Genomic DNA, 18363 nt, shown 5'->3' with positions numbered 1-18363 from the left:
ATAATGTGTGAAAAAAGATGAATGAATCCCCAGTCTTTGAGTCTTTGAAGACAATTCCAAAAGCAGAATTTGCACACTGGAAAAATGGTAGTTGTTTTGAAAGAAACAATACTGAATACTCATCTGTCAACCCTGGTATACTTGTTTTTAAGTCATACTAATGCTCAAACAAAGGAGCCCTGGGTGGTGCCAATGGTTAAGCACTCTGCTACTAACCAAAAGGTTGGCAGTTGGAATCCACTCAGAGGTGCCTTCGAAGAAAGGGCTGGTGATCTACTGCTGAGCGATCACAGCTGTTGAAGACCTAGTGGAGCACGTTTCTACTCGAAAACACATGAGCCCCTTGCATTTTGATTTAACGTATGTTGGAAATGGGACGACTTTAGGGCATACAGCTCTCCCTCATCCTTTACAGGCTGCTGGGAATTCCACTTCCTGGATGGTTCCTGTTTATTTAACCTGCCCCTGCAGTCCTGGCCTGGGAGCTTAACCTGGTAGCTTGATGTGTGGAACCTTCTGCTAAAACAAAAATAGAAAAAAATCATGTAAGCAACCAACCTGACTGTATGTGGTCCTCTCAAATTCATTTTCCATCTTCTGTTGGAAAATACAGAAACCCTGGTGGCACAGTGGTTAAGAGTTCAGCTGCTAACCAAAAAAGGTCGGCAGTTCAAATCCACCAGGCTGTCCTTGGAAACCCTATGGGGCAGTTCTACTCTGTCCTATAGGGTTGCTGTGAGTCAGAATTGACTCGAGGGCAACGGGTTTTATGGGTTTTAGAAAATACAGCTACGGGATCCATCATTACAGGGTTGTTACAGGATGGGAAGAGAATTACTCACTGATGGGTCAGTCAGGACCATCAGGATGATTTCTGCAAATAGAGTGCTGTGTTTCCTGTCAAATCCTCCCTCCTTTTCTCCCCTGCTGCCTCTCTCCTTTTCCTGCCTCCCTTCTTCCCTTCCTCCCTCTGCCTCCTTTTCTTCCTCTCTCCTTCTCTGCCGTCTGTCTTTTCTCTCCTCTCTTTATTGTCCCTCACTCCCTCTCTCCCCTTTTTCCGCTCCTTTTATCTCTTCCTCCTTTCCCTCCCTCCTGCTTCCGTGTTACTTAAATTTATTCATACCTAAGTGTCTACCTCACACCTGAGTGGCCACCATAGGCCAGGGTGGTGATCTGCACCCTGAAGCAGGGACAGGGAGGAGGAGTTAGGCTCCTCCAGGCCTGTGTGCCTGTCTCTGCCTGGCCTTTGCCCAAACTTAGATGGGGGGCCAGCAGGAACGAGTTACTAGAAGTGAAACCTGCCCTTATCAGTGCACTGGTTACTGGAATAAAGATGCTATTTTTAAGAAGGAGCATTGTGTTTCCTCTTGGAAATGTTGAGCGGCTGAGACAGGTGGCCAGCTGGCTAACTCATCTTTAGGTTACTGATGCGCAAGGATCTTGTTTGCCTGGCCCTGGATCCTCACAACCGGCTGGGGCCTGGCCTGCAGGAGGCGGGGGGAAGGAGGGTCCTCGGTGGACAAGTAGTCATGTAAGTCATAATCTCCTCATCTGCTTGGTTTCACTTCAGCTGGCAAAGTCTCCAGGGGCCGGCATGACCGGTTTCTCCATCCCGCCTGTGCGTGCTGCAGCAGGGACATGAACCTGTCAACTTGGCCCTTTTCGTGGCAGCGCTTAAGGGGACTTGTTATTTGCAAATTGCCTTGTTTATACGTTTTCCTAAGGTCTAAGCTGCCTCTTTTTTGAGGGTTCTCAGAGCAGCTTTGTTTTGCCAGGGCAGTCGAGTTTCCCAGGTGACCTGGGATGGGCAGGTGGGTGGGAATCAGCCGCTTTCCTGGAAGAGCGAGGTGGAGGTAGGCGCTTGCGGTCAGGCAGGCTGGCCCGTCTCCAGGTTATATTGACTCTGAGGCACCATCTTTCTAATTTGTTCACCCAATGTGTGCTGAAAATGAGAGCCGGGGGTGGAGATATTTTCCCCACCCATTAGGTAATAATTTTGGACAGTGGGGGGTGGCAGAAAGCCAGTAGGTGATGGAAGAAAAGATAGGCTCAGTTCAAGGCCAGCCTCGACTGTTTCTCACATCCCTGTAAACATGGGTGCTTTATTTATTCCCTTTTTCCTCTGTACAATTGGGATAATAATAGTCCTGGCTATGTATTTACCTTTTTAAACTTAAATCTTATTGTTTTCAAATGAATCCCACATTTTAAGATGAATGAGTTGGGTTTGGAGAAAAGCATCTTTTAATTGGACCACACGTTTTTAGCAGTCACAGCTGTTTCCCCACCCCAGTAAGGATTAAGGATGAAGCCCTACATGTGGTCCTGAGTGAGTGAAGACATTTTAGAGAAAAACATTCTTGATCCATGTTTCCTGGAAGAGTGGACAAATGTGGACGTGGCCTTGATTGTATGGGTGTGGCCTTGGCGTGAGTGTGGCCTTGACGATGTGGGCTTATCTTTCCCACAGGTGCTGCGAGTGGCTGAGATGCTGTGGTGGAGGGGAGCCCAGGCCCCGCACGGTCTGGTTGGGACACCCGGAGAAAAGGGACCAGAGGTACCCTCGAAATGTCATCAATAACCAGAAGTATAACTTCTTCACCTTCCTTCCTGGGGTGAGTACAGGCAGGGACCACGCCCTTTTTTCCTTCCCACTGAAACATATATCATGGCACCAGTTTTAGATGTTTTGCAAACATCCTGGGTCTTCTCATGCTTCCTTAGCCACTGGTCCTCCATCTCTCGTGAGCACCTGGAGGGGGCAGGTGTCTTTCTGCAAGGCTGTGAGACACCACCTGGTCCATTAGAATAACTTTCTATTTGTTTATTTAGTGGGAAAAAGATATTTTGGGGACTTAGCATTGTATCCAAAACATCAAAAGGAAAAGCATGCAGTGCTAAGAGATTTTTAAAATATATTTTATATTTTTAATATGAGACACATTAAATTTGTAATATGCATGGGAAAGCTGGAAAATGAATAAGGAAGACCAAAGAAGAATTGATGCCTTTGAATTATGGCATCGGCAAAGACTATTGAATATGCCATGGGCCTGCCAGAAGACTGAGCAAGTCTGTCTTGGAGGAAATATAGCCAGAGTGCTCCTTGGAAGCTAAGGTAGTGAGACTTTGTCTCACGTACTTTGGATGTGTTATCAAGAGGGACCAGTCTCTGGAGAAGGACATCATGGTAAAGTAGAGGGTCAACGAAAAAGAGGAAGACCCTCAGTGAGAAGGATTGACACGGTAGCTGCAACAATGGGTTCACACATAACGAGGATTGTGAGGAAGGTACAGGACCGGGTGGTGTTTCATTCTGTTGTACCTAGGGTTGCTATGAGTCGGAGTTGACTTGATGGCATCTAACAATAACAACAAATATATTAAATATAGAAAAGACGAGATATAAGAAAAGTAAAGGTAAATTGTAATCCTATCGTCTAGGGAGGGAATTCCTATGAACATTTTTGTTAATATGTTTCTGTTTTACTTATTGTTTTACTCTGGAGTTATAGCATTCCCACATTAATTTGTACAGATCCAGGTACATGTGCTCAGTAAACCTTCCCTCAAACACATAAATTAAATACCTGTTTTTATCCAGCCTGGTCTCCAAACACATGGAGCAGTGCAGCAGTCGGTTCCAATGCTGTAAGGAAAAGAATGGCAGTGGGAGATACTGAGTGTTAATACAGACACACAGATATACTATACAGGCAGTCAGTGGGTTACAAATGAGATCCACTCCTAAGTCTGTCTTTAAGTTGAATTTGTAGGTAAGTCAGAACAGGTACAGACGGTTCTTATTTAGTGTCAGTTAGTCAAATGTTTGTATAAAAACCACCCCCCAAAAAACCATTGCCGTCGAGTCAATTTTGACTCATAGAAACCCTACAGGACAGAGTAGAATTGCCCCATAAGGTCTCCAAGGAGTGGCTGGTGGATTTGAACAGCTGACCTTTTGGTTAGCAGCTGAGCTCTTAACTGCTGCACCACCGGGGCTCCTTGTCGTAGTGTATAGTATTTATTTTACCTTTTTATGCATACAGAGCACTTAAGAAACACTCCCAAGCCACACAGTGTTTTCACGAGCATCATAAGGTAGTGCATGTGTTCATTATTACAAACCATTGTATTTAACTCAAATTTTTAATATAATAGGCTTTTTGGCAGTCGTTCTTAAGTACAAGTTGTCCATAAATCAGACGTTTTTGACCTGGGGACTGCCTATACTGTAGTTTAAGATCAATTTAGATGTTTGTTTTAAGGGTGATTTTGACCATACTCACTGCTAGTTGTCTCAACCCACAGCTCCCCAAAATTTCAGTCTATGAAGACAAGAAAAGGTTTGTTTCTCATTCACGTATAGTCTGAAAGAGCTCTGTGATCTGGAATACATGGCCACCAAGCCGTTCACGTGGCAAGGCAAGAACAAGGTGACCAAAGCACACCAGCTCTTAACTGCATTAGCCTTGAAGAGACACATCACTTCGTCTCATAGCCCACTGGCTAAAACTAGCCACGAGGCATCAGTCTCACCCCCAGGGAGAAGGCAAATGGAGGGAGCAGGTAGGGGTGATCACACCTTTGCCAGAACCCAGCTGCTGTTCAGGATAGGATTCTACTGTATTTCTTTTATGGCCTTGACATCATTTTATGGGTATAGCTTTTTTTTTTTTATTTTGTGATTTTTTGATTCAACCTTACAGCATAAGCATTTCCTACTAAAACCTCTTCCTAAACAGCATTTTTAATGGTTTACCTGTACATACGGGAGCCCTGGTGGCACAGCGGTTAAGTGCTTGGCTGCTAACCAAAAGGTTAGCAGTTCCAACCCACCAAAGATGTGGCAGTCTGCTTTCCATAAAGATTATAGCCTAGGAAACCTGACAGGGCAATTCTGTCCTGGTGCTGTGAGTTGGAATTGTCTCGTCGGCAACAGGTTTTGTTTGCTTACCTGTACTTACAAATTATACAGCTTAAGAAATACAACATGGCAGATTGTGGTGATGCTCCCTGGTGCCCTTCCCCTGCTTTATCCTTCTCCCCGCCTGGAGGGAACCAGTGTCAGAAATTTAGTGTTGATGATATCCATGTATATTATTACTGATTTTTTTTTTTTACTTTTATAATTTATATTTTTCTTTATGTTATGTGTTTTGCTAAACAACATATGCACATTTTTAAGCTTGTGCTGTCAGTCATAATCTTCTGCAGGTATTCTTTTAAATATTGCTTGTCTCTAAACCTGCTAAACCCCATCAGGCAAAGCCCTGAATGTCACACATCTCTCAAATCTCCCCCTCTGCCTTCCAGGTGCTGTTCAACCAGTTCAAGTACTTTTTCAACCTCTATTTCTTGCTTCTCGCCTGCTCCCAGTTTGTACCTGAAATGAGACTCGGCGCACTGTACACCTACTGGGTCCCCCTGGTGAGTGAGTCGGCATCCTTTTTCGGTAACCTCAGAGGCTTGGAAGCAGGGATTTCTTTGTTTCTCTTGCATGAGTGTCTGGAATATGGTAGTGACTTTTTTTTTTTAAATAATAATCGATTGTGTTTTCAGTGGAAGTTTACGCAGCATCTTAGGTTCCCATTTCACAATTTCTACCCAAGTTATTAAGTGACATTAGTTACATTTTTCACAATGTGTCAACATCTGTTTATTACATTGTTTCCAGTACCCCAGTTTTCCTGCCCTCCTTGCCTTCTCATCTTTGCTTTGGAGTAATTGTTGACCTTTTGGTCTCATATAGATGTTTTTTTAATGGAGCCACGTAGTCACAGCTAATGTCCTTTATTTTGTGTGCCAATCCAAAAGTTATTTCCCTAAAAGGTGACCTCAGGGGATAGTTTTGGTTTGAATAGGCTAGTGACTTTTTAAGGGAGAAGACGCCCTCAAGCCAACACGTTGGGAATCCCTGAGATTTTAATGTTGAGGTTTCATCTTGTATACCACTAGGATCAAAACAGCCTGTGCCGTCCATTCATTTGTTTAGTCAGTCAGCTGTTCTGTCATGTGTTATTTCAACACATACCTATTGCCTGCTTCCTTTGTACTGGCAGAGTTCTAGACTGTGAGGACACGGAGGCAAATGAGGAAGACAGAGTGTCTGCCTCAGTGAATGGTATTATTTGAACTGTTTGCCAAGATCGCATGTTCTGGTGACTCTGTGTAGAGTATTTCAGGGTGAAGGACCAGAAGAGTGCCAAAATCTGTGCTTTGGTGTGCACTGAGCGTAACACAGAGGACCAGCTCCTTCATCCCTTCCCTCACCTCCTTTTTTACCTTTCTTCTCTTTGGCAAATGGTTATTGAGCACCTACCGTGTGTGCTAGGCACTGTGCTGGGTGTAGGCATGTGGCAAGTGAATGAAGCAGCTCAAATATCCCCAGCCTTGTGGAGTTGACATTTGAAAAGGGTTAAATAATAAACAGATAAACAAGCAAAATTGTTTTAGATTGTAAAAAGCACGACAAAGGTGACAAGATAATATCATAGGATAGACAGGGTATCAGAGGTACATAGCCAGTGCCCTGTTAATGGATGAAGATTTGTGTGTGTGTGTGTGTGTGTGTGTTAGGTGTTGTCCAGTCAGTTCCATCTCATGCCAACCCTGTGTATAACAACAAAATGTTACCTAGTTCTGCACCATCCTCACAATCATTGCTATATTTGAGCCCATTGTTGTACCCACCATGTCAGTCCATCTTGTAGAGGGTCTTCATCTTTTTTGCTGACCCTCTACTTTACCAAGCATCGTGTCCTTCTCCAGGGACTGGTCCCTTTTGACAAAAGGGATGTAAGTGGGGGTGGGAAGAGTGAGGGGTAACCTTGGCCAGGGTGGCCATGAAAGACCTTTTGAGGTAACGTGGGAATGGGGGTGGGAGAGTGGGGAATATTCCAGGACCAGGGAATGGCGATGCAAAGGCCCTGTGTTAGACCCATGCTTAGAGCATTTGAGGAACAGAAAGAAGCCCAGGGTTGGCCGGGGTATAGACAGGGTAGAAGTGATGGTTTCTTATTCTCCAATCAGAGAATGAAATGTAATTGCTGTTTATTTCTAACCAAGTTGGAAGACTTGGATTTTCTGTTTACAAGCCTCGTTAAATCTTTAATCAAGATTTTTAAAGTGGAAAAGATTTAAGACTTGCTTAAACAAAAGAAAACATTTTAGTTTTATTACTTATTTTTTTGGTGGCAAATGAAAGATGATAAGGATTTGGTGCAGAGGCTTGTGGAGTCGGGGAGCCAGCTGCCTAAGGGACCCGTGAACGAGTGTACATAGACCGCGCATGCCATGTTATTAGACATGTTGCACCCAGCAGCTCTGGCCCTTAGAAGAGGAAAAAAAAAAACCAAATCCACTGCCAGCAAGTCAATTCTGACTTACAGCGACTCCCTAGGACAGAGTAGAACTGCCTCATAGGGTTTCCAAGGCTGTAATCTTTATGGGAACAGATCACCAAGTCTTTTCTCCCACGAAATGGCTGATGGGTTCAAATGCCGAAGTTTCAGTTAACATCTGAGCGCTTAATTGCTGCGCCACTAGGCTCCTTCTGAGAAGAGGAGGGGAACTATTTTTTCCACACAGTCAGTAATTGTGCTTTTGAGATGTGAGAACAGTTCTTTTCCTGCCCTGATTCATCTGTGGGTGAGATAAGATGCAAGAAGCTGGAGAACGTTTCTGCCAGCATTCATCCCCTTGGGTAACAGACATTCTTGTCCGTGCCAGGCAGGTGGTGGGCTCTTAGACAGTGAACCTTGTGATTATCAGGGAGCCAGGGGCTTCACCATGGAAAGTTAGGTGCCCAAAGGGGCCGAGCTGGTAGAATAAAGCCTTGGGAAAAACTGGTTAGGCTCAGGCCTCATCTAGAAGTGGACAGGTACTTCTCGCTACCATCAGGTGTAAACAGATCCAGTGTTGCCAGGTCCAAGAGTTAGGAACTTTAGATTTTTACATGAAATACCCTAATTTTATTTTAGTCTTCTAGCTCTGCAACTGTTTATTACATACATCTATAAAGGTGCCCTGGTGGCCCAGTGGTTAAAAGCATGGCTGCTAACTGAAAGGTCAGTGGTTTGAACCCACCAGCTGCTCTGTGGGAGAGAGATGTGGCAGTCTGCTTCTGTAAAGATTACAGCCTTGGCAGCTCTATGGCGCAGTTCTACTCTGTCCTATAGGGTCGCTCTGAGTTGGAATCAGAATCAACTCGATAGCAACAGGTTTGGTTTTGGTATAAGGTTACTTCTAGTAAGTTACAGTACCAATTTTAAGAAGTTAGTCTATAACGTGTGTATAATATCACCTGTCAGATGGCCTTTTAACATGTGGTTATTCAAAAGGTTATGTAGTCAAATAACTTATAATTTAAGTGCATATGCTAATAAATTGAGATCACAGGATGTCCATGAAGGAAGCTGTGTGTTCTCTGCCCCAGCCCTTTGTCTCTGGCATGATAAATGCCACCAAGTCTGTGACCTCTCTCCTTGAGTTATCCATCTGCCCAGCCTGTAGCATAATCCCATCATCCAAACAGATATTAGCATCCCTGCAACCTCATTTACATTACAATTGGCATCTATGATGGGGAGGGGACTTTAGCCACATTTGGCACACACTTTTCACTCTCTGAACCACGAACCACATAGATATGGCTAACAGGAAATGGAATTATGCAGGGATTTAAATGACTGAGAACCAGCTGTGTAGGAAAAAGATGGACTCTGCTGATTCTTCCAGAGGTTGTCAGGGGTTCCTGTGGACTGAAGGAAAATGGACTGATGGGAAAAGGGCTCCTTGTTAGACAAACGAGCACATGGGGGCCAAGATGAATAAGGAACTTGCCAGAGATTACACTAGGATATGAAGAGTGTTTCGGATTTACAGATACGAGGACTCATTTTCTCCATGGAGAGGAGTTTGGGATATCGGAGAGGGCTTTAGGATATGTGTGTGGGGTACAGCGCACCAGGATATTCCTTAAAAAAAAGCAAAATAACCAAATCCATTGCCATCGAGTTGGTTCCAACTCATAGCGACTCTATAGGACAGAGTAGAACTGCCCCATGGGATTTCCAAGGCAGTAATCTTTTTTTTTTTTTTTTTTAATTTTTATTGTGCTTTAAGTGAAAGTTTACAAATCAAGTCAGCTTCTCATACAAAAATTTATATATACCTTGCTATATACTACTAATTGCTCTCCCCCTAATGAGACAGCCCACTCCTTCCCTCCACTCTCTTTTTATGTGTCCATTCCGCCAGCTTCTGACCCCCTCTATCCTCTCATTTCCTCTCTAGACAGGAGGTGCCAACATAGTCTCAAGTGTCTACTTGATCCAAGATGTTCATTCTTTACCAGCATCTTTTTCTGTCCCATTGTCCAGTCCAATCCCTGTCTGAAGAGTTGGGTTTGGGAATGGTTCCTGTTTTGGACTAACAGAAGGTCTGGGGGCCATGGCCACCGGGGTCCTTCTAGTCTCAGTCAGACCATTAAGTCTGGTCTTTTTACAAGAATTTGGGGTCTGCATCCCACTGCTCTCCTGCTCCCTCAGGGGTTCTCTGTTGTGTTTCTTGTGAAGGCCGTAATCTTTATGGAACTGGGATACTACATCTTTCTCCTGTGAAGTGGCTGGTGGGTTCGAACTGCCAACCTTTTGGTGAGCAGCCGAGCACTTAACCACTGTGCCACCAAAGCGCCTAGGTATGGTTTATATTACTAAAATGCTGTAGTGAGCTGTCTGTGAGCTGCCCCTGACTCATGGTGACCCCACGCACCACAGGATGAAATGCTGCCTGGTCCTGCACCATCCCCATGATTTGTTGCCTATCAGACCATTGTGATCCATTGGGTTTTCATGTGGCTGATTTTTGGAAGGAGATTGCCAGGCCTTTCTTTTTAGTCCGTTTCAGTATGGAAGCTCTGCTGAAGCCTGTTCAGCATCACAGCAACACACGAGCCTCCAGTGACAGACAGGTGTTAGCTGCACGCGAGGTGCGTTGGCCGGGAACTGAGCCAGGGCCTCCTGCACAGTAAGCAAGAATTCTACCAGTGAACCACCAATGCCCTAACTAAAACATTAGAAACAAACAAAAGCCCAGTAGTAGTTACCTAAAGGCAGGTATCACTAAACTATGAAGTTAGAAACGATGAAGTAGCTACATCTCTGTTGATGTGGGAAGGTGGAAATCTTTTTTTCTTAATTGTGCAGTAGGTGAAAGTTTACAGAACAAATTAGATTTCCATTTGATGGTTGGTTTCATTCCTCACAATGTCTCAACACTCTCCCCATTTCTGCCCTGGGTTCCTTGTTCCCTTGCTTCGTCTTGATTTTCTGCCCCTTGCTGCCATCTCCTCTTTACTTCGGGGCAAACGTTGCCCTTTTGGTCTTATGTAATTGATTATTCTAAGGAACATGTTCCTCTCAGGGGTTACGGTTTATTTTTTGGGTTTGTGTATTGTTTGACTGGGAGGTGGCCTCTGGGAATGGCTTCAGTTCCAGGTCAGAAGGATGCCTTAGGGCCATAGTCTCAGGGGTTCCTCCAGTCTCTGTCAGACCAGTAAGTCTGGTCTTTTTGTGAATTTGATTTTTGGTTCCATATTTTTCTCCCAATCTGTCCAGGACCCTCTGCTGTGATCCCAGTCAGAGTAGTCAATAGTGGTAGCCAGGTATCATCTAGTTCTTCTGGACTTGTGGCGTATTTTCATTACATGAAAAAAAATAAGTTCCAAAATAACATGAACAAAAACCAAAAACAAACCTGTTGCCATCGATTCATTTCTGACTCATCGCAATCCTGTAGGACAGAGTAGAACTGCCCTTTAGGGTTCCTAAGGGGTGACTGGTGAATTTGAACTGCTGAGCTTTTGGTTAGCAGGTAAGACCTTAACCACTGCGCCACCAGGGCTCCAAAAACGTGAACAGTAGCGTCCAATTCTTACCCCCTTTCCCACAACAGATATTTCTACGCACTTATGTATATAAATGTGTAGAGGTCTGGAAGGATCTTTGCCAAAGCCAGTGGTTATCTTTGGAGTTGGGAGTTGCCTTTTTTCTGTTAAGTGATTTTGATCTTATTGTACCTAGACTTTAAACTTAAGTTACTTCAGTGCCTTTCTAGAATTTGATGAGTTACAGGAAATGAACTGGATCAGAAGTGCATTCAGGATATTTTAAACGCTTTAGGACAACATTGGTCCCTGCAGTGGGAGGCAGGGTTGGTACTTGAGGTTGGCAAAGAGCATCAAAGTGTAGACTGCTGCTTTAATCCAAGTGCTGTTTCCGTTTGCTTTTCCGTTTCCGTTACCCAGTTACCCTGTCAGCAGCAGTGATGACAAACTCTAGTGCCTGTGAAGTGTGAAGCCCCTCAGGAAGGGGGATTGAGAGAGCAGGTGAGTTGGAGCGAGTGGTACAGCCTCCGATGAGTTGGAGGTTCTCGCCCCTCTAAATAAGGAACCGGCATGCTGCTGTGGCCAATTGTCTCCTCACTGAGATGCCTGCTTGGCATTGTGCCATTCTCTGATTTTCCAAGGGAAGCCCAGAAGGTCTGACTTTAACAGTAGGCGATTATTTTGATTTTTTTTTTTTCTCACACTGGGCCAAAAGAAAATATTACCCGGTGTGGGACCCCACCCGTGGGTGACAGCTTTGCCACCTGTGTTGTCTCCCAAGTGACTGTCCTGGCTTCCCTCTGACTGTGGCTTTAGATGGGGGCAGTGGTGATTCAGTGATAGAATACTTGCCCCCCATGCAGGAGACCTGGGTACGATTCCCAGCCAGTGCACTCCATGCACAGCCACCACCCATCTGTCCGTGGAGGCTTGTGTGTTGCTGTGATGCTGAGCAGGTTGCAGTGGGGCTTCCAGACTAAGATGAACTAGGAAGAAAGGCCTGGTGATTACTTCTGAAAATCAGCCAGTGAAAACCCTAGGGCTCACAACAGTCCGATCTGCAGTTGATCGTGGCGATGGCACAGGACCAGGCAGCATTTTGTTCTGTTGTGCATGGGGTTGCCATAAGTTCAGAGCCAACTCAACAGCAGCTAACAATAACAACATTGTGGCTCTAGATACAGAGGCTGGACAAATTAACAGCTTATTTCCAGGTGAGATTCCTAACTGTATCGTGAGCCCTTTTATAGCCAGCTTTTCCTGCGATGGTTAAGTGAGGGTAGGGGGAACATATTTGTCTTGTTTTTCTGCTTCTCTTTCCAGGGACTAAAGAGAAAGAAGGCTTGAGGTTAAAGACAAATTGGATGGTGTCTATTTCTAGGTGACTGTAGCTGATTTCCGCTAATGGATTTTTATGCAGAGAATCAATTTTTGATTCTTGCCTAGAAAACATTTTGAAATATCTTCTGACTACCCTGAAAGTCCTCTCACTTCACGCTCAGTCATCAAATGTAGTGATGCAAATGGTTTGGGTTCAGCTCTTGGCTGCCCTTTTAATAGATTTTCTTTTCTGTGCCAGCTTCCTCATCTCTAAATTAGGGTGATAGTATCTACCTCCTTGGCTTGTCAGGAGGATTAAGTGAATTACTGCAAGTAAAATGCTTCCTTCGCAGAGTTCCCGACATACAGAAAGTTCTCAGTGTTCTCACTGTAATTTTTAAACTCTGGCATGAGTGAGAGGAGCCTTGGTGGCGTAGTGGTTAAACTCTTGGCTGCTAACCGAAAGGTCGGGGTTCCACCCCAACAGCTGCTCCATGGAAGAAAGATGTGGCAGTCTGCTTCTGTAAAGATTTACAGCCTTGGAAGCCCCATGGGGGCAATTCTCCTCTGTGTTATTGGGTCCCTACGAGTTGGAATCAGTGGGTTTTTCAGGCACTAGTGACAGTTTTGCTTATTGTACAGATCAAGTTTTAGCTTTTAGGAACTTTGTTCTTGGTGCTGATGTGTTAGCAGGAGGAATTCCTCATGAGATAACTGAGATAATCTATACGATTGTTTGTGTGAAGACCAAATAATAAATCTAGATTTTCTATTGAGATACAGTCTACATCCCATAAAGTGCACAGGTCTTAAGTCTGCAGTTTAATGAGTCCTGACTGGTCAGCACCCATGTAAATACCACCCCAATCAAGATGTAGAACATTTCCGTCACCCGAGACAGTTCCCTGGTGCCCCTTTCCTGTCACCGTCACCCCCACCCCCAGAGGCAGCTGGTTTTCTGATTTCTATCACCTATGAATTAGATGTGGTTTAGTAAATCTATTTTTGAAGTGGTGGTGGTGTTAGCTGCCATCGAGTTGGCTCCCTATGTGTAACAGAATGAAACATTGCCCAGTCCTGCGCTGTCTTCATGATTGTTGGTATGTTTAAGTCAATTGTTGTAACTGTTGTGTAGTGCTTTCCAGCCCAGGGGGCTCAGCTTCCAACACTGTATCAGACAATATTCTGTTGCAGTCCATAGGGTTTTCATTGGCTAATTTTCGAAAGTAGATCACCAGGCCTTTTTTCTTCGTCTGTCTTAGTCTGGAGGCTCTACTGAAACCTGACCACCATGGGTGACCCAGCTGGTATTTGAAATACTGGTGGCATAGCTTCCATCGTCATAGCAACACACAAGCCACCACAGTACGACAAACTGACGGATGAACATCAGATGTTTGAAGGACAACTTTACACGTTTGACACCTTCAGAATTGCTTGTCTGCCCTATCACTGCGTATGATTTCTTTATGAGCTCAGCCAACCTTGGGCTGCATCTTCAAACAAACAAACAAAAAAACCCAAACCCATTGCCATCGAATCAATTCTGACTCATAGCGACCCTATAGAACAGAGTAGAACTACCCCATACGGCTTCCAAGGGGTGCATGGTGGATTTGAACTGCCGGTCTGTAGTTCTTAACTACTACATGCCTCTTTGTAAATATTTTTGGCTATTAAGGACCTCCTGAGTTGGAGGGAGCATTGTGGTTAAGAGCTACGTTGGCAGTTCGAATCCACCAGGCGCTCCTTGGAAACTATGGAGCAGTTCTACTCTGTCCTATAGGGTCACTATGAGTCGGAATCAACTCCAGGGCAAAAGGTTTGGGTTTTTTTGGTTTTGAGTTGGAGGGTTGGAATTTATTTCTGGTCTACATTTGCGTCCCTTTGTAAAGCAATTTCTAGCCTAAGGGCTGGTGTGTCCTCCAGGATTAATGAGAACTGTGTGCTTGGGAGGGTTTTTTTTTCAGGTGTGCATGGGAGGAGGGGCACTGTGCAATAACTTAGATAGGAGGCAGTGTTACTTGCAGCAGAGAAGCTAGGGGCTCCTGCCTTTGGGTGAGCAACACATTTTCCCTTAATATCAGTGAGATTTAGCCTGGCCCCCCCAACAAAAAAATTTTTTTTTTTTTTTTTAAGCAGAGAGAAAGAGAAATGGGAACATTTGCAAAAACAAACAACAACAACAACCTGGATGCTGGCACAGAAGAAGAAAACAGCAGTGTGGGGGGGGGGGCCTCTGCAAGCTGGGTCTGTCCCCTTCCAGAGAGGGTTTCTCTGCCTCCCTATGTGGTCTGGTTATGCTTTCCCTCTGAAACGCACCAGTTTGCCTTTGGCCACAGCAGTGTGTACTTTACATCTGATTGGAAACAGGAGGGGTCCTTTGATTGGAAAGATCTATGAGTCTTTGGAGGCATTTCACAGCACAGAACATCTCTGGGTAGATTTACATAAGAGATTTAAAGTTCATTGAGTTGAAGTTAATATATTTGGTGGGGTAAACAGTATGAAAATGAAATCTTCAAGGAATCACTGCCTTTAACCTCCAGGGCAGTTATGCTATCTGCACTTAAAAAAAAAGAAAAAGGGTTCTGGCAAGCTTTAGAGGGGGGAAGGGGAGGGGGGACAAGACTGTTTTGTAAGAAAAATGAACGAATTTTTTACCCCTATGATTTATTGATATGAGAGGAAAAATCTAGAGGTAAATAGATTCTAGTATGGGTGACCTCCCTGCTCCCCCATACTTGACGGAGGGGAAGACTGAGTTGATTCTTACGCAACTGATTCATCAATATGTTTTCTTATGAAAACTTAACAGTTTACAGATGAGGCAAGGCCCCTTGCAGCCCCTCCCTCCCTGATCCTAGTCCCTTTCCCTGCAGAGCACCCTAACCAGTCCTTCAGGTTTTGGTGTGTTGTGTCTCCTTCCAAACTGTTTTCTGTACATTTGACATGTCAGTATACTGGGTACAAGGGCAGCAGTGGCTTGGTGGTAGGTAGAATCCTCACCTTCCGTGCAGGAGACCTGGGCTCTGTTCCGACCAGTGCATCTCGTGCACAGCCGCCGCCTGTCTGTCAGTGGAGGCTTGCATGTTGCTGTGATGCTGGGCAGGTTTCAGTGGTGCTTCCAGACCAAGATAGACTAGGAAGAAAGGCCTGGCGAGCTACTTCTGAAAATTAGCCAATGAAAACCCTCTGGATCCCAACAGTTATTAACCAGAGTCATTGGATGGTACAGGACTGGGCAGTGTTTTGTACCGTTGTACCTGGGGTTGCCGTGAGTCAGGGGCCAACTCGATGGCAGCTAATGACAACAACATGCACTAAGTACCCACGGTAATTTAGAAAACACTCGGCAGTATGTGGAATCTTTGTTGTTGTTTATATAAACAGTGCTACGTTGTATCTTCTGAAAGGCTGATGTCCCAGTCAATCTCATACTTTTTAACCATCTTCTTGTGAGCCATTGTTTTGGCTCCATCCAAGTTTCTCTACGTGCAGAATGATAGGGCAAGTAAAAGCGAGGACTTTGGAGCCAGATTTCCCGTTTTCAGATTCCCGCTTATCACTTCCTAGCTTTACGTTCTCCGGCAAGATGACTTAATCTCTCTGTGCCTCAGTTTCCTCATCTGTAACATAGAGATCTCAGTGATAGTAACGTATCTCATAGGGTCGTTGTGAGCAGCAAGTGAGCTAACAGGTGTCAAGGGTTAGAACAGTGCCAGGCACACGGTGCGTGAGGTGTAAGTGGTAGCTGGCCCCATCAGCCAGCCTGTCCCCTGTGAGAGCATGGTGTGCTCGTTTCTGCATTTTTAGGTCTTATAAACCCTGTGGTGGTGAATATGGGTGTTTTTGTATATGACTGGAGCCCTGGTGGTTCAGTGGTTAAAGCATTTGACTGTTAATTTGAAAGGTAGGCAGTTCAAATCTACAAGCTGCTACTTGGAAACCCGATGGGGCAATTCTACTTTGTCCTCTAGGGTCTCAATGAGTCTGAATCGACTCGAGAGCACTGGGTATAAAAAAAACATGACGGTTTTTCTCTAGGGTATGTGTGTGCATGTGGCTTTTGCAGGATAGATTCGGAGAAATGGGCTTTCTGGGGTGTGTACGTTTTAAGTAATATTATCACACCAGCAAACCAGTTGCTGTTGAGTCAGTTCCGATGCATGGCAACCCCATGTGTGTTAGAGTGGAACTATGTTCCATAGGATTTTCAGTGCTCATTCTTCAGAGGTAGATTGCCAGGCCTTCCTTCCGAGGTGCCTCCTTTGGGTAGATTTGAACTGCCTACCCAAGAGCTTAACTGTTTGTACTACCAGGGAAACCATATTATTATACAGAAATGTTATTATGACTATTGTAATTAATGATATTATCAGGATATTATATTATTACAGGGTGGCCCCGTCCCTTTCTGCCCCCAGAACCCGGAGGTGTTGGTTGTTTGGCTCCAGCAGGGTTCACCCCTCTCGCCTCTCTCCACAGGGCTTTGTGCTGGCTGTCACCATCATCCGAGAGGCTGTGGAAGAGATCCGATGCTATGTGAGGGACAAGGAAGTCAACTCCCAGGTCTACAGCCGGCTCACAGCAAGAGGTAAGCCTCCCAGCCCTCCAGGGGTCCCCCTTCTGCTACTGATGGCAGGGCCTCAAGGCTGCAACTCAGTCCCAGCCACTGACAGTCAGGGGAACAGAGTTCAAAGCCTGGGCCTGTGAGTGCATGGGTGCCACATGGTGGGACAGTCACTCTTTGGCTCCTGTCTGAAGGAGGTCTCCCTCTGCCTGAGCCTGTGGGACTCCAGCTATATCCCTGGGTCCCTGCCATCCTCTTTTTTTTTTTTTTATAATGTGCTTTAAGTGAAAGTTTACAAATCAAGTCAGTCTTTCACACAAAAACCCATATACACCTTGCTACACACTCCCAATTACTCTCCCCCTAATGAGACAGCCTGATGTCTCTCTCCACTCTCTCTTTTCGTTTCCATTTAGCCAGCTTCTAACCCCCTCCACCCTCTCATCTCCCCTCCAGGCTGGAGATGCCAACATAGTCTCAAGTGTCCACCTGATCCAAGAAGGTCACTCCTCACCAGCATCCCTCCCCAACCCATCGTCCAGTCCAATCCATGTCTGAAGAGTTGGCTTCGGGAATGTTTCCTGTCCTGGGCCAACAGAAGGTCTGGGGACCATGACCACCAGGGTCTCAGTCAGACCATTAAGTCTGGTCTTATGAAAATTTGGGGTCTGCGTCCCACTGCTCTCTTGCTCCCTCAGGGGTTCTCTGTTGTGTTCCCTGTCAGGGCAGTCATGGGTTGTAGCCGGGCACCATCTAGTTCTTCTGGTCTCAGGATGATGTAGTCTCTGGTTCGTGTGGCCCTTTCTGTCTCTTGGGGTCACAATCACCTTGTGTCCTTGGTGTTCTTCATTCTCCTTTGCTCCAGGTGGGTCGAGACCAATTGATGCATCTTAGATGGCTGCCTGCTAGTGTTTAAGACCCCAGACGCCACTCTTCAAAGTGGGATGCAGAATATATTCTTAATAGATTTTATTATGCCAATTGACTTAGATGTCCCCTGAAACCATGGTCCCCAGACCCCTGCCCCTGCTACGCTGGCCTTTAAAGCATTCAGTTTATTCAGGAAACTTCTTTGCTTTTGGTTTAGTCCAATTGTGCTGATCTCCCCTGTATTGTGTGCTGTCTTTCCGCTCACCTAAAATAGTTCTTCTCTACTACCTAATTAGTGGATACCCCCTCCCACCTCCCTCCCTCCCCCCTCTCGTAACCACAAAAGAATGTTTTCTTCTCAGTTTAAACTATTTCTCAAGTTCTTATAATAGTGGTCTTATACAATATTTGTCCTTTTGCAACTGACTAATTTCACTCAGCATAATGCCTTCCAGGTTCCTCCATGTTATACCCCGCCATCCTCTTAAGAGTTGTCCTGTCAGCCAGTTGCATGTCACAGGCCCGAATTTAAATCTGAGCATCCGCCCTTTGTTGTTGTTGCTGTGGGCATTATTAGTTGCCAGGCAGCCTATTCCCATTCACATTTACTAATCCCTCTCCCTCCCTGAAGAAGGCAGTTGGGCGCCCCTCCTGTTTCTGTGAAAGCCTGCAAACTTGGCCCCTGCTATGCAGGTGTGTTTCCAGGGAAGGG

General features: G+C 45.2%; 1 protein-coding gene across 3 annotated transcripts in view; it reads left to right on the top strand.

Moving 5' to 3' along the window:
- ATP9A (ATPase phospholipid transporting 9A (putative)) overlaps positions 1-18363 on the top strand; it is a 148638-nt gene that overhangs the window by 25942 nt on the left and 104333 nt on the right. For all 3 annotated transcript variants that reach the window (XM_064276221.1, XM_064276222.1, XM_064276223.1), the window contains exons 2-4: positions 2471-2615; positions 5317-5430; positions 16697-16805. In XM_064276221.1, coding sequence (XP_064132291.1) covers positions 2471-2615; positions 5317-5430; positions 16697-16805 — 368 coding nt within the window. The remainder of the gene's footprint in view (positions 1-2470; positions 2616-5316; positions 5431-16696; positions 16806-18363) is intronic.

Source organism: Loxodonta africana, chromosome 24 (assembly GCF_030014295.1).
Source record: "Loxodonta africana isolate mLoxAfr1 chromosome 24, mLoxAfr1.hap2, whole genome shotgun sequence".
NCBI lineage: Eukaryota > Metazoa > Chordata > Mammalia > Proboscidea > Elephantidae > Loxodonta > Loxodonta africana.
Note: the sequence above shows the minus strand (reverse complement) of the source record. Positions and strands in the feature narration are given on the sequence as shown.